This window comes from Lactuca sativa, chromosome 7 (genome assembly GCF_002870075.4).
Source record: "Lactuca sativa cultivar Salinas chromosome 7, Lsat_Salinas_v11, whole genome shotgun sequence".
NCBI lineage: Eukaryota > Viridiplantae > Streptophyta > Magnoliopsida > Asterales > Asteraceae > Lactuca > Lactuca sativa.
The window spans coordinates 41,590,962-41,605,545 of record NC_056629.2 but is presented as its reverse complement, the minus strand read 5'-3'; the positions used below and the strand labels follow the sequence as shown (position 1 = coordinate 41,605,545).

General features: G+C 35.4%; 1 protein-coding gene across 1 annotated transcript in view; it reads right to left on the bottom strand.

Moving 5' to 3' along the window:
* Positions 1 to 860: 860 nt before the first annotated feature.
* The window catches only part of LOC111880847 (dammarenediol II synthase), a 32,672-nt gene continuing 18,948 nt past the window's right edge, over positions 861 to 14,584 (bottom strand). Inside the window, exons 4-14 of the mRNA XM_023877262.3 lie at positions 4,231 to 4,425; positions 3,888 to 3,972; positions 3,562 to 3,728; positions 3,285 to 3,473; positions 2,389 to 2,745; positions 2,146 to 2,304; positions 2,026 to 2,072; positions 1,804 to 1,947; positions 1,428 to 1,686; positions 1,270 to 1,353; positions 861 to 1,189 (exon numbers count right to left, since the gene is read on the bottom strand). Coding sequence (XP_023733030.1) covers positions 1,079 to 1,189; positions 1,270 to 1,353; positions 1,428 to 1,686; positions 1,804 to 1,947; positions 2,026 to 2,072; positions 2,146 to 2,304; positions 2,389 to 2,745; positions 3,285 to 3,473; positions 3,562 to 3,728; positions 3,888 to 3,972; positions 4,231 to 4,425 — 1,797 coding nt within the window. The 3' untranslated portion in view covers positions 861 to 1,078. The remainder of the gene's footprint in view (positions 1,190 to 1,269; positions 1,354 to 1,427; positions 1,687 to 1,803; positions 1,948 to 2,025; positions 2,073 to 2,145; positions 2,305 to 2,388; positions 2,746 to 3,284; positions 3,474 to 3,561; positions 3,729 to 3,887; positions 3,973 to 4,230; positions 4,426 to 14,584) is intronic.

The following is a 14,584-nucleotide window of genomic DNA, read 5'->3' as shown; positions in this document are numbered from 1 at the left end:
TTTGTCTAAAAAAGTCCCGTAGACTTAAGTAGAGGGACCAGTTCTGTATTTCACGCTTAAAATGAACAGGGATAAACTGACTATGCAAATTGTTGATCGTATTTGTAGTCAGGGGAATTTTTTGTACTCGGTCCTTCTCCGATTGAAAGGGGGATTCTTGGCAAGATAAAAACAATTCGTATTTTATCTTCATATTTCTTAAGATAAAATGTCGAAGAAATCTCCAAATTGGTTGTTAATGCCTGACGAACTGATGGAAAATATACTTCAAAGATTGAATAGCGTGGAAAAATCAGGAGCGCTGGAAAAGTATGCAAAACTTGGCGAAGAATTTGCAAGGATCCGACGATGTGGAAGGTCGTCGATATCAACAAATGGCGGGATGGTAGTGATACGAATTACAAACTCGAGATCGAGATGCTGACTAAGCAGGCAGTCGATCTCAGCTGTGGGGAACTGATCGACTTCAGTATAGGAGGATTTTGCACCGATGATCTCCTTGATTACGTCATGCTACAGTAGGTTTTATCCCCTTCCCATCGCCATTCAATTTCTTAAAAGAAATTATCATCTACGTTTTTTTAGCATTTGGATGCATACGTCTAACATTTGGAACTTGGGAATGATAATAGAATTCATCACACACTTGAGATGAATAGTGGTTGCAATTTGTCCCAAATTAGTTGAATATTGACAAAATAGCCCCACCTATAGCCCTAGGTCTAATTTTAATCAAAGTACATAACTTTGATCCATTAAGAGCAACTATTAGTTTTACTTTTACGTCAAAAATTGTGTTAACTTCTTTGTCGAACATATTAATTATTTATATTTATATAGTTTATTTGAGTAAAGTACAATACGAAAAATGATGCAACCATTACTTCAAAAGTTTTGGAGTACATGTTCAACTTATTTTTCACAGCATATATATCAGACCCCAGGCTATAGGACAACTTATTTTTATAGCATATAAAATACCCCACAACTTAAGCTACATGACACTAATCCGCTTGTAATATGCATATGCATTTTCTAGTCTTATTGTTGGAATAAGGAGCTCCAATTTATTATAGCTTTATGTAGCCCAAAATATATTGCGATATTTCGAAAGTGCCAATAACGGGAATATATTCCTATATAACGGATAATGTAGAATGCAGTTCCTCATTGCAGTTCCAGTCATCTCCTACATTATCATTTAATTACATTATTAATTAAAACCAATAAACCATGTGTTTCAGACTTTCAGTTCACATTCAAATTTACCTGTTGTGGAAAATCTCCATCATCCATCTGTGCATTGATCAAGATCTTTGCTGCTTTGTGTAATGGTGTTGGATCTCTTTCAGCCTGATGATTAGGCGAAAAATGAATGTTAGTTGCTTTCAAGTAATCAAAAGAAAAAGTGATTGGTATAAGCTAACCTGTCCAGATGACATGAGACCTAGCATAGCCCATGCTGTTTGAACTATATTAGTTCTATTTCCATCTAGTGGTGTGTAGACTTCACTAGGGCAAGATTTGTAGCTTTCTCCCCAACCACCTTCTTCATTTTGTATCGAAAGTAAAAACTTGGCTCCTTTGCGAACTGCTTCACAATCATTATATGTTTTTCCAGCTGATTCTAAGCCTCCTAACGAAAAGAATGTGCCATATATGAAACATATCCCCCAATAACCATACCTGTATATATCCAAAAGTTTTTAGATCAATAAGTTCACAATCAGACCTTTACTCGTTCAGATATTATAATATCTGACTCAATCAACAACTATCAAACAACGCTTAAGTAAAGCTTACCATGAACCATCTTCCCATTGTATATCCTCTAGATAACGCACTGCATTTGCCACAGCCTTTTCTATTTCTTTTTCCCGATGCCCGGGGTGGAAGTGTTTGAACTCTATGAGAGCTTGCATCACTGAAGTTGTGCACTCAACATGCCTAATTAGATCACCAATAAATAGAAACGTAAGGGTTTATACAATTTTGCTAAATGGAAGGATTCGGTAGAGACTTTACTCTCTTTCAACAACAATGTCGGCGAACATTTCTGAAGGATTCAACGTCTACATAGAGAGAAGGCATAAAAGTGTTAGCATTTTATTTATCTCTAAAGGAATTTATTGATAACATTTGTACCTGTAAATATGGATGTGGGATTGGTTTTTCCCAAACAGCAAAACCTCCTGTTGTAGGGCTTTGTACATAAAGAAGGAAGTTAACAGCATCATACAGTCGCTGGTTATCTACATTTTCTCCAGAAATTTCTTCGGGCATTTGGGATAATAAAAGTAGGCACTGCAACATTAATTTGTTTAGTGTTAAACAATATTTCCTCCAACATGTGAAAAAATAAGAACATAAAATAGGTTGCAATATCACTTTCAATGCTTCTCCTGTGCAATCCGAGACAGGCCATCCATGATCTTGATCTGTGAATGTCCATGATCCTTTACTAAACTGTCGACACATTTTAGTGAAATCTCCTTTTGGGTTTTGCTTAACCTGAGATTCTTTGATAAAGAAATGGGCCTTTTTAAGAGAATCCCCATATTCTTCAGGCATATTACTTGCGATTATTGCTTGAGTTGCAAATGCACTACACCATAATTGACTACCAAATGTTTGCGACTTCATTCCATCTTCTGCTAGCCACAAGTAATCCGGTAATCTAGCAAGGTGGTGCTTGAATTCATTCCCGTTTGGGTTCTCCGCCCACCAACACATCATTTGAAAACCCTTCATCCAAAACCAAAGTTATAAATTTAGGGGACGTTTTTTTTCTCATTAAGGCTATGTTTGGTGTACTATCTGAAAAACTAGCTGTTAGCTGAAAAGCTAGCTGTTAAATAAAAATGTAATTGATAGCTGAAAAGTTAGCTGATTAAAAATAACATTTGATAAAACTAGCTGAAATATATAAAATTACATAAAAGGACATGTAAGAGTATGTGTTTCTATAAATAATTAAGGGGTGTATTTAGAAATTTAAAAAAAAAACTCATAAAAAGCTAGTCTTATAAGCTACTTTTTGGCTTATCAAACACGACAACATAAAAAAGCTTGAAAAATAAGCCAACTTATCGGCTAGCTGTGGCGTGCCAAACACAACCTAAGTCATATGTATAGATAAAGTGGTCGAAAGTATAATCCTACATGTATAGATAAAGTTATTTTTGTTTTGTAAATTTTGCTACTCATTTGTAGGTTTGAGATGGGAAATTTGAATCCATCTCCCCTTATGTGTTATCACTCAAAATACTTGAGAGTACCTTTACCTTTTCAATACTTGCCATGGTAATGTACCTGCTTTCTTCAGCGTTATAACGAGTTAACTCAATTGTTCTTTTGAGAGCTTTTTCTCTTAGTTTTGTAAAAGGCCAGTACTTGAAGAGTGGCTCACTTAAGTAATAAAGACCATCCCATATCAAATCTTGGACTATTGTGTGAGGGTAATAGAGATCTTCCTGTATTTCATGAAAATAACATGATACTAGTTAGTCGAAGAACTTTTTTTCATGATATACATGATTAAAAAGTTGATGAGTTGACAACCTTACAACATTTATGGCGTTGTTTATTCCAATTTATCTCATCGTATGGGGTAAGATAAATCTCTTGCCTCAGTTGAAGAACAAGATCAGTGATTGGGCCATGGAATTTTCTTCCGTACAAGTATGACATGGGCATATAGGCCGTTCGACAATAACACCACATTTTTCCTACACAATGGGCAAGAAAAATGGCGAGATTGATCAACTAAATTTTTTGTTTCAATATTAAAACATTATTGCTTGGCTTTTATCCTAATCTTTTCGACTTTTCCAATTTTTCGTTTTACTTTGTAAGCCTTACTTTGAGATGACTTGCTATGTAAGTACCTGGATGAAAGGGTAGAAACTCGGGGAAAATCCAAAATTCTGGTGGTATTGGGTTGCATCCTTCCCATTCATATACACCAAGCACCTAATACACACTAAAAGGTGTTAAGCATTTAAATGACTATTTTTCAAATATTATGCAACAAATTTCAATATATTCAATATTGTTAGTTGACAAAGTTGATTTTTAAAGGAAAAAAATGAAAGTTTGAAAGAAATAAATAAGTATTAATTTCTTTAATATATTTTATTTATACGATACAAATGAACAATATGAGATATGGAAAACACGATATACACAATACAAAATTTGTATAGATGAATGTGATGCAAAAATGTTTACCGAAAGATAAAGTTTTCCCCAAGATGGTACATAGGTTGCACCACCATGGTCAAGTATCCATTTTCTTGCTCGAGTAAGTGCAACATTTTTGTCATCTTTTTCTTCCCCTAGAAGTCGTAGGGATATGTAGCTTAACACGGACACAAACATAGTGCTATGTCCTTCAATGTGAAATCCCCATCCTCCATCTTCATTCTAACAACATTAACACATTCTCTAATTAATTTGCTTAAACCAGTAAAATTAACAATATAAAGCCAACGCTTAGTTAAAAGTTGCAAATATGCATGGTAATTTTATTACATGGCATTTAACATAATATAATAATATAATGAAAGTAAAGTGTTGGCAGAATTACACAAGGAATAGTCGTTTATGTATAGGAAATTATGAAAACTAATTTTGGTGGATCATGTTGTCATGTGTAGTGAAAAGGCTCTTGGGAGTAGTATCAATGGTTGTTGTTATCACTATGTAGTTAGTTTTAATCATTGTTATGAAGGGTTATGATTATTGGTATGATGATAGTTATTAATGAAGACTACTTTGGTCCTATACTATTATGACTAATATACAACATTGTTTAAGGTATCAATGTTATGATAATATATATATATATATATATATATATATATATATATATATATATATATATATGTATGTGTGTGTGTGTGATATACCTACTTTGATGGGAGATTGTTAGACATTTTTGGACCTCTTAATAAATGTATATGTATTATGTTATCATCAAATTCAAAAATTCACATGGAATTAAAAAGTGCAACATGTGTTATTTAAAATTATTGATGAATAATATCAAAGAAGATAAACATTATTGAATCTATGACGAATATCTTGTGGGTTGAATCCATGATCTACTCAAACTCTTCTAATCATGTAAATTGTTCAAATTCAGTTACATATTCATGCACATAAATGCACGAATCAGATATACAAATTACGTATAGAATTCATTAGTTTATTTATGAGATTTTAGAGAAAGTTTTTAGATCAACTAAAAAACTAGGATTATTGACATAAAAGTCCTTAATTTTTTCAATTTTGTGCGGTTTTGTCCTTCCAACGATTTTAGTTGTGTTTATGCAGCTTTTTTTTTCTTCAGATTTTCCATTTAGCCGGTCAAAGACATGTTAGTAGGTCACCCACAGTTGTTAGCTGGTCACCCACACCTGTTAGCCGGTCACCCCAACTGTTCATCACACTATCATCATATTCTTTATGCAAGTACGCATGGTTTCATAACCGAAACACAAACATACACACATTTAAGCAAAAAATCAGAACTCAAATAAGATTTTTGCAACTTTTCAGAACTCAAACAAGATTTTAGAACAACTCAAGATTTCAGAACAAACTCAAACAAGGAAAGGATTTAAGATTCAAAACTACAGAACCTGGTGTTCATCGATTTCAGATTGAAGTTCTGGGTTTGTTTTTGAAAAAACATACAAACACATTCAAAGAAGAACTTAGATTTTTTGGGCTTGTTCTCGAAAAACACATACACACACATTCAAAGAACTCAAATTTCAAACAAGATTTTTGGAAACAACATTTCAGAACCCAGATCGTAGATCTGGGTTTGTTCTCGTCTTCTCCACATAAACTTATACCACTAATGTTCTTTGAAGATTTAGATTCTAAAAAGATGGGTTTTTGAAGATAAACACAAATCTTGGTTTTTTAAGATGAACACATAGTGTGTGCGTGTGTGTTTTTCTTGTTGACTGATGGGTTGAGATTCAAAGACCCACCCCTTGTTAATGCCCCTTATTGTTTAATCGATTTCAGGTAGGTTCTTCAAAACAAAATATGATTTCAGGTCTGTGTGATGAATCGATTAGCAAGAAGCTGGAGAAGATGATGAACAATAGAATGGGTTTAGGGTTTTCAATTTAGCTTTTTCTTCCCTTTCTTTTTTCTGATGAATCTTAATGACGATGATGGTGGGAGGTTTAAGATGATGAACAATAAGAGGGTTCTTGTTACCTGGAAACCGCTAGATAACCTGCTAAATGGAACATGTGACATAAACACCCAAAATAATAGGCATAAACACACCTAAAAAACTAGCACCACTATTGAAGCATGTATGAAATGTTCTCTTGATTTGTTTACGTTGACTAAATCCAAATCTGAAGTTTAAGTTTCCATGTTTTGAGTTTGTTTCTTATTAAAATCAAACAGTCGGTAGTTCTAAATTGAACAGGATGTTGAGATGTTATTCAAAAGTTAATTGCAATTAATGGGCATTATTAATGCTGATTTTGTTTTCTAGGTAGTGTGGTAGAAAGTGACTTGGAATCTTTTATACATGATATCCATTTGCATCACTATACCTTTTGATTACCTAAAGGTTTCGCTCATAACGTGACATATAAGTTTTAGTATACCTAAGATAACAAAACACTCTAGTAGTACTTATCCACTGTCCACTACATAGTTTACTTGTATATTTACTTAGTATACTTTCAGAAAAATCCAAGTCAAGTATGGATCAACTCATAAATACATCAAGCTACCAATAATTCTCAAGTGTTCTACTTATACAATGCCTTCACGTACGTTCTTACTCTGATGGTGACTCACATCATTAAATATTCTACCTATATCAAAATTTCTAGAATTAAACTTCTCATAAATTTTGTATAGATAATAGGTATGACTTAATACAACTCAATTTTATGTTCTTTTTGTTTTTGCTTCAAGACTGACATACAAACTTATATCTTTCATGTGAAATATTTCCATTATGATCTTCGTTGATTTTATAATTTTATTATTGCTACCAATGATAATAGTATAATCAATTTAAAGACATGATATAACACATATTTAGTTGTGCATTTAAATAAACACATGTGTCATATTATTTAACCTTAAATCCGCATTCCAACTTCATGTAGTCAAACATGCATACCATTTCTTTAGGGCTTGTTTCAACCTATAGCACGACTTCATAAATTTTCAACCTTTGGGTTCTTACCTTAGGAAACATATCTTTGAGGTTGTTTCATATAGATTTCTTCTTCTAGACATATATTTATAAAATTTGTTTTAACATCCATTTGATGTACTTCTAAATTTATAATTAATGCAATGACCAAGACCTATATAACACATGTTAAACGTGTTATATGAGAGGTCATATCAATGTAATCAATGCCACCTTTCCATTTGTATCCTTTGATTACTAATATGACAGTATATCTTTCAGTGGATCCATCTACGTTCATTTTTATCTTGAAAAAATTATATCCTAGTGGTTTGTTTCATGTAGGTAGATCAACTATCTCTCTTGTTTGGTTTTGCAAGATGCAATCTAATTCACTTTATTTATTTATTTATTTTTTTGTATTGAGCTCCTTTGGAATACTTATATCTTCGTTATTAAGAGGGGAAATACATGTTTAAAGAACAATGCATTTCTATAATCCATTATCATGTGGTTGTGAACGTCAAGTAATTTAGACTTGTGTATAAGAAATTGATAGCTACTATCATTTGGTACATTTCAAATAAAAATACAATCAACAATCTTGAACCCTTTCTTTATTACCCTTGGTGTAGTTACTGAAATCTACACTAGATATCCTACAGTAAATTGTTATAAATATTGCAAAAAAAAGTATTATTTTTTAAATTGCAGGAAATTGAAGGCATTTTCTTTTTATAACTTGTTCTTTTTCGTACAAGAGAACTTGTTTTATAATTGTAAGATATATTGATGTAATATATAGAAAAAACACATATAACTGTTGGAAATTTAGTAAAAATATTTATATTTTTTACTAACTTTGGACATATATAAATATATACATATGTTGTACATATAACGAACTCTAAGTGGGTTTGTGTTCTCCTCCACGAGGGCTTCAAAACGATGTATTATATGTCCAAAATAGAGTATAAGTGAATGAGATATCGACACTCAAAGATGGATATTTGAGAATAAGTTTAGCAAAAAAAAAGAGGAATGTGGGAATGAGTCCCACATTGGTAGAGATACAAAACTCAACAAGGTTTATAAGCTTCATTGCATGGAAGGCTTACAAGCTTGTGTCTATGGTTACGCTACAATTCCTATCCGCGCGTAGGGGGGGGGGGGTGTGCAAATCTTGGTTTCGTAGACCAAAAACACCGAACTTGTGCATGGACACGAATGCAGCTCCGAAAGGCGCATGCTACCCTCGTTTTTGCTAAACTTGACAGTTTTGGTCCCTATTTTTGTACCCTCGTTTTTGCTAAACTTGACTTTGGTCCCTATTTTTGAATTTTGTAACGGATGCATTAGTTGCGTAATTAATGACATTAATTGCCATTAAACGCTCAATCAATTAGTGATCTGTTTCCGTTTCACAATTCGACTATAAAGAAGACCATTGCCTTCTCATTCAGACACACGAATGAATTTACTACTCTTCTTCTTCCTTCTCTGCATGTCTGCTTCCGGCGATTCTTTCAGGCAAATGGTTATCTCCGGAAGTACACAATACTGTTTAGGTTGTTGTACCCTGGGAACAGACGGCGAATCTGTTTAAGGGAATCGATTCCAACTCGAGCCTCAGCCCCATCGTTTGCATCTAATCTTTCTTTACAGGAACCTCTCAAGGATGAAAATCGAAGACGTTATACTAACAGTCTTAAACAGATTTATTCCTTCTTCTAAAAAATTTTGTTTTTCTGTTCTTTTATTCTAAAATCGAGTTTCTATCAATTTTTTTCCTGTAATAATATATTTGATTGTCGTTGCGATTCTTTTAGTATGTCTGCAACTCCCGTTGGTACTGGAACTCCTGCTGTTGGTGCTACCCCTGCTGTGAACCCAAATGCACCGGTTCCAAACATCATGGCTAATCATGCTGAAAGACCTGAAAATTTTTCTCGTCTGAACTTCAAGAGGTGGCAACAGAAGATGCTGTTCTACTTGACCACCTTGAACCTGGCTCGGTTCCTAACAGAAACTGCTCCTGTAATTGCTGAGGGGCAGGCTGATGCTCAATCTGTGACTGCTGTGGATGCATGGAAGCATTCAGAATTTTTGTGCCGCAACTATGTGTTGAATGGGCTAACAGATGCACTTTACAATGTTTATTGTAAAGTTGCAACTGCTAAGGAACTATGGGAGTCGTTGGAAGGAAGTATAAGACAGAAGATGCTGGAACTAAGAAGCATGTTGTTGCTAAGTTCTTGGAATACAAAATGGTTGACTCGAAATCTGTTATGAGTCAAGTCCAAGACCTTCAGGTCATCATACATGATAACAATGCAGAAGGGATGGATCTTAATGAATCATTCCAAGTTGTATCAATGGTTGAAAATCTTCCTCCTGGTTGGATAGACTTCAAAAATTACCTTAAGCATAAGCGAAAGGAGATGTCTGTGGATGAACTGGTGGTGCGTCTTCGCATTGAAGAAGACAATAGAATGGCCTTGAAGAAAGGCAGTGAAGTTGAATCTTCTAAGGTTCATATGGTGGAAGCTGGTCAAACTTCCAAAAGAAAAGGCAAGGGACCTCACAAAGGGAAAGCAAAGGGCAAAAATCTAGGCCCAAAGGCAGGAACTTTCAAGAAGAAGTTCAAGTGCTACAATTGTGGCCAACCGGGTCACAAGGCTTCGGAGTGCCCTCAACCTAAGAGGGAAAACCGTCAAGCAAACATGGTGAATGATAACATGGAGTTGGTGGCCATGATAACTGATCTCACGGCTATGGTTTCTGAAGTGAATCTTATGAACACAAATTCAAAGGAGTGGTGGATTGACACGGGAGCTACTCGTCATGTGTGTCATGACAAAAGTGTTTTCAACACTTACAAAGAAGTTGAAGATGGTGAAAAGCTCTACATGGGAAATGCTGCTACCGCGGATATCAAAGGTGTTGGTGATGTCATTCTAAAAATGACTCCGGGGAAAGAAGTGAAGCTTAGGGATGTCTTGTATGTTCCTGAACTTCGTAAGAATCTAGTGTCGGGTGGTTTGTTTAACCAATTTGGTTTTAAGCTAGTGTTTGAGTCGGACAAGTTTGTTTTGTCCAAAAATGGTATGTTTGTGGGAAAAGGATATGCCTTGAATGGCATGTTCAAATTGAATGTAATGGTGACAAACAAAATGAATAATGAAAGTTCTAGTTCTGCTTATTTGCTTGAGTGTTCAAATGTTTGGCATGGTCGCTTAGGACATGTAAATTACAACTCAATTAAGCGATTAATTAAACTAGAATACATACCAAAACTTAATATTGACTCAAGTCACAAATGCCCCACATGTGTTGAAGCTAAACAAACTAGATTGTCTTTCCAAACAATAAAAAGAAACACCGAACCTCTTGATTTAATTCACACTGATGTGTGTGATCTAAAGTCAATTCCTACTCAAGGTGGGAACAAATACTTCATTACATTCATCGATGATAGCACGAAATATTGCTACATATATTTACTTAAGAGTAAAGATGAAGCAATAGACAAGTTTGTCTTGTACAAAAATGAAGTTGAGAATCAACTCAACAAGAGAATTAAAGTGGTTAGAAGTGATAGGGGTGGGGAATATGTTTCTCCCTATGCTGATTTTTGTGCTAAAAATGGAATTCGTCATGAATTCACATCACCCTATTCACCTCAATCCAATGGAATTTCTGAAAGAAAGAACTGTACCTTGAAAGAAATGGTCAATGCCATGATAATTAGTTCAGGTGTAAACCAGTCAATGTGGGGGGAAGCTATTTTGTCAGCTAACTATCTTTTAAATAAGATACCTCGCAAAGAAAAGAATGAAAAACCGTATGAACTTTGGATGGGTAGAAAGCCATCGTATAAGTACTTACGAGTGTGGGGGTGCCTAGCTAAAGTGGTAGTGCCACCACCTAAGGTACAAAAGTTAGGGCCTAAAACAGTGGATTGTATATTCATTGGGTATGTACAAAGTACTAGTGCTTATCGGTTCCTTGTGCATGATTCTAAGAATCCTGAAATACACAAGAATACTATAATGGAATCAAGGAATGCTTCATTCTTTGAAGATGTGTTTCCTTGTTTGAACAAGGAAGTTGAAAGCCCAGCTTTACCAAATAACGAAGCTGTTCGAGAGGAAGAACAAGCTCAATCTGAGGAGGAAGAGATAGAACCCAGAAGAAGTAAGAGGGCTAGAGTTGAAAAATCATATGGTGATGATTTTTTCACCTATGTGGTGGAAAGTGAACCTAAAACCTACCAAGAGGCGGTAACTTCTTCTGAGGGACCTCAATGGAAAGAAGCCATCAAAAATGAGGTAGAATCTATCTTACAAAATCATACATGGGAACTAGTAGATCTACCTCCAGGTAGCAAGCCACTAGGTTACCGTTGGATCTTTAAGAGAAAGATGAAACCTGATGGCAGTATTGATAAATACAAGGAGAGACTAGTAATCAAAGGTTATAGACAAAAGGAAGGTCTAGACTACTTTGGTACCTATTCGCCAGTAACGCGGATAACATCCATTAGATTAGTTCTTGCCATTGCAGCTATCAGGAACTTGCAAGTTCATCAAATGGATGTGAAAACATCTTTCCTAAATGGGGAGTTGGAAGAAGAAATTTATATGGAGCAACCTGAAGGATTCATTGCCTCAGGACAAGAGAACAAGGTTTGTAAACTTGTTAAGTCTCTATATGGATTAAAACAAGCTCCTAAACAATGACATCAAAATTTTAATCAAGTCATGATGGAAAGTGGCTTTAGAATCAATGAGTGTGATAAGTGTATCTATGTGAAAAACACCACTCATGGATATGTCATATTGTGTTTGTATGTTGATGATATGCTTATCATTGGTAGTGATGACAAGATGATAAGATCCACGAAGGATATGTTGAAATCCAGGTTCGACATGAAAGATATGGGTTTAGCAGATGTGATTCTTGGAGTGAAGATCACAAGAACCCAAAGTGGTTTGATTTTGAGTCAAACACACTATGTGGATAAAATTCTTGAAAAATTTGCTAAGGGAGATACTAGCATAGCTAAAACTCCAATTGACACTAGTCAACATCTACGTAAAAATAGAGGTGATGGTGTTAATCAAGTGGAATATTCAAGAATTATTGGCAGTCTGATGTATCTAATGAGTTGTACCAGACCTGACTTAGCATATGTTGTGAGTAGACTAAGTAGAGACACTAGTAAACCCAGTTCTGAACACTGGAAGAGTATTACTAGGTTGCTGAGGTATGTGAGATACACGCGAGAATATGGACTGCATTACGGCAGACATCCAGCAGTTATCGAAGGATACACGGATGCAAATTGGATATCTGACATAAAAGATTCCAGATCTACAAGTGGATATGTGTTTACACTTGGAGGTGCTGCTGTAGCATGGAAATCATCCAAGCAAACAGTTATATCTAGATCTACGATGGAATATGAATTTATCGCCTTAGATATTTGTGCTGAAGAGGCGGAGTGGCTACGTCAATTTGTAGAGGACATTCCCGAATGGCCTAAGCCAGTAACGACCATAAGTATACATTGTGATAACCAATCAGCAATTGGTAGAGCTCAAAGTACAATGTATAATGGGAAATCAAGGCATATTAGACGTAGACATAAAACGATGCGACAACTAATCTCTACGGGAGTTACGGTTGACTGGGTGAAGTCAAAGGATAACATTGCGGATCCGCTTACAAAAGGCTTGAGTAGAGATGTAGTTTATAAGTCGTCAAGAGGAATGAGACTAAAGCCCATGAATCAATAAATTCATACGAAGGAAACCTTACCCAGAAGACTGGAGATCCCAAGATCTGGGTTCAAAAGGATAACCTAATTGTATGAGTGGGGCAGGTCACTATGGGGGGAGTTAACATTTCATCCTAGTCCATTCCTTTATGTAGTGACCAAATTAGGCTAAACATATGTTTTTTAATGATTCTTGGAATCACCTATGTGAGAGAGAAGTGGGGTCGCTTCGAAGGGAATTATAGGCGCAAAAATTTCTAAAGCTCTTGCAGAACCAGGTTAGTGTTCATGACCAAAACGAACACGTCTATGAGGATATGACCTTGTCAGGGAGAGTCCTGTGAGATTTACATTGTCGTCTACATAAATGGCAGCTTAGTTCAAAGACATCGAGATCTACTAACTGCTAGGAGATTAAGTGTAACTTCTTAAGGGAAGGTTCAAAGGGTAATACCTACCTATCCTATGCAGGATTCAACTGTTGAAAATTTCGTCTGGAAATTAGATGTGCAGAGATCAATCTCCATTCATGTGTGGGATTGTTGGAAATTTAGTAAAAATATTTATATTTTTTACTAACTTTGGACATATATAAATATATACATATGTTGTACATATAACGAACTCTAAGTGGGTTTGTGTTCTCCTCCATGAGGGCTTCGAAACGATGTATTATATGTCCAAAATAGAGTATAAGTGAATGAGATATCGACACTCAAAGATGGGTATTTGAGAATAAGTTTAGCAAAAAAAAGAGGAATGTGGGAATGAGTCCCACATTGGTAGAGATACCAAACTTAACAAGGTTTATAAGTTTCATTGCATGGAAGGCTTACAAGCTTGTGTCTATGGTTATGCTACAATTCCTACCCGCGCGCAGGGGGGGGGGGTGTGCAAATCTTGGTTCCGTAGACCAAAAACACCGAACTCGTGCATGGGCGCGACCTGCAGACACGAATGCAGCTCTGAAAACTCGGGCGCACGCTACCCTCGTTTTTGCTAAACTTGACAGTTTTGGTCCCTATTTTTGAATTTTGTAACGGATGCATTAATTGCGTAATTAATGACATTTATTGCCATTAAACGCTCAATCAATTAGTGATCTGTTTCTGTTTCACAATTCGACTATAAAAGAAGACCATTGCCTTCTCATTCAGATACACAAATGAATTTACTACTCTTCTTCTTCCTTCTCTGCATTTCTGCTTCCGACGATTCTTTCAGGCAAGTGGTTATCTCCGGCAGTACACAATACTGTTTAGGTTGTTGTACCCTGGGAACAGACGGCGAATCTGTTTAAGGGAATCGAGTCCAACTCGAGCCTCAGCCACATCGTTTGCATCTAATCTTTCTTTACAGGAACCTCTCAAGGACGAAAATCGAAGACGTTATACTAACAATAACTACACAAAAAGAATAGTGCATGTGTCACCATTTCCTTTAAAGAACTTTGTCATACTATTGTATATTTGTTTTTAAGATACAACGCCAACGAACAATTCTTTAATCCCGACAATTCAACTAGACCTGAATATTACCTTGGTGATAGCTTTAAAACTTGTAGTAGTAATATGGTGGTAGAATAGAGGAAATTAACAATTTTTCTATCTATATCT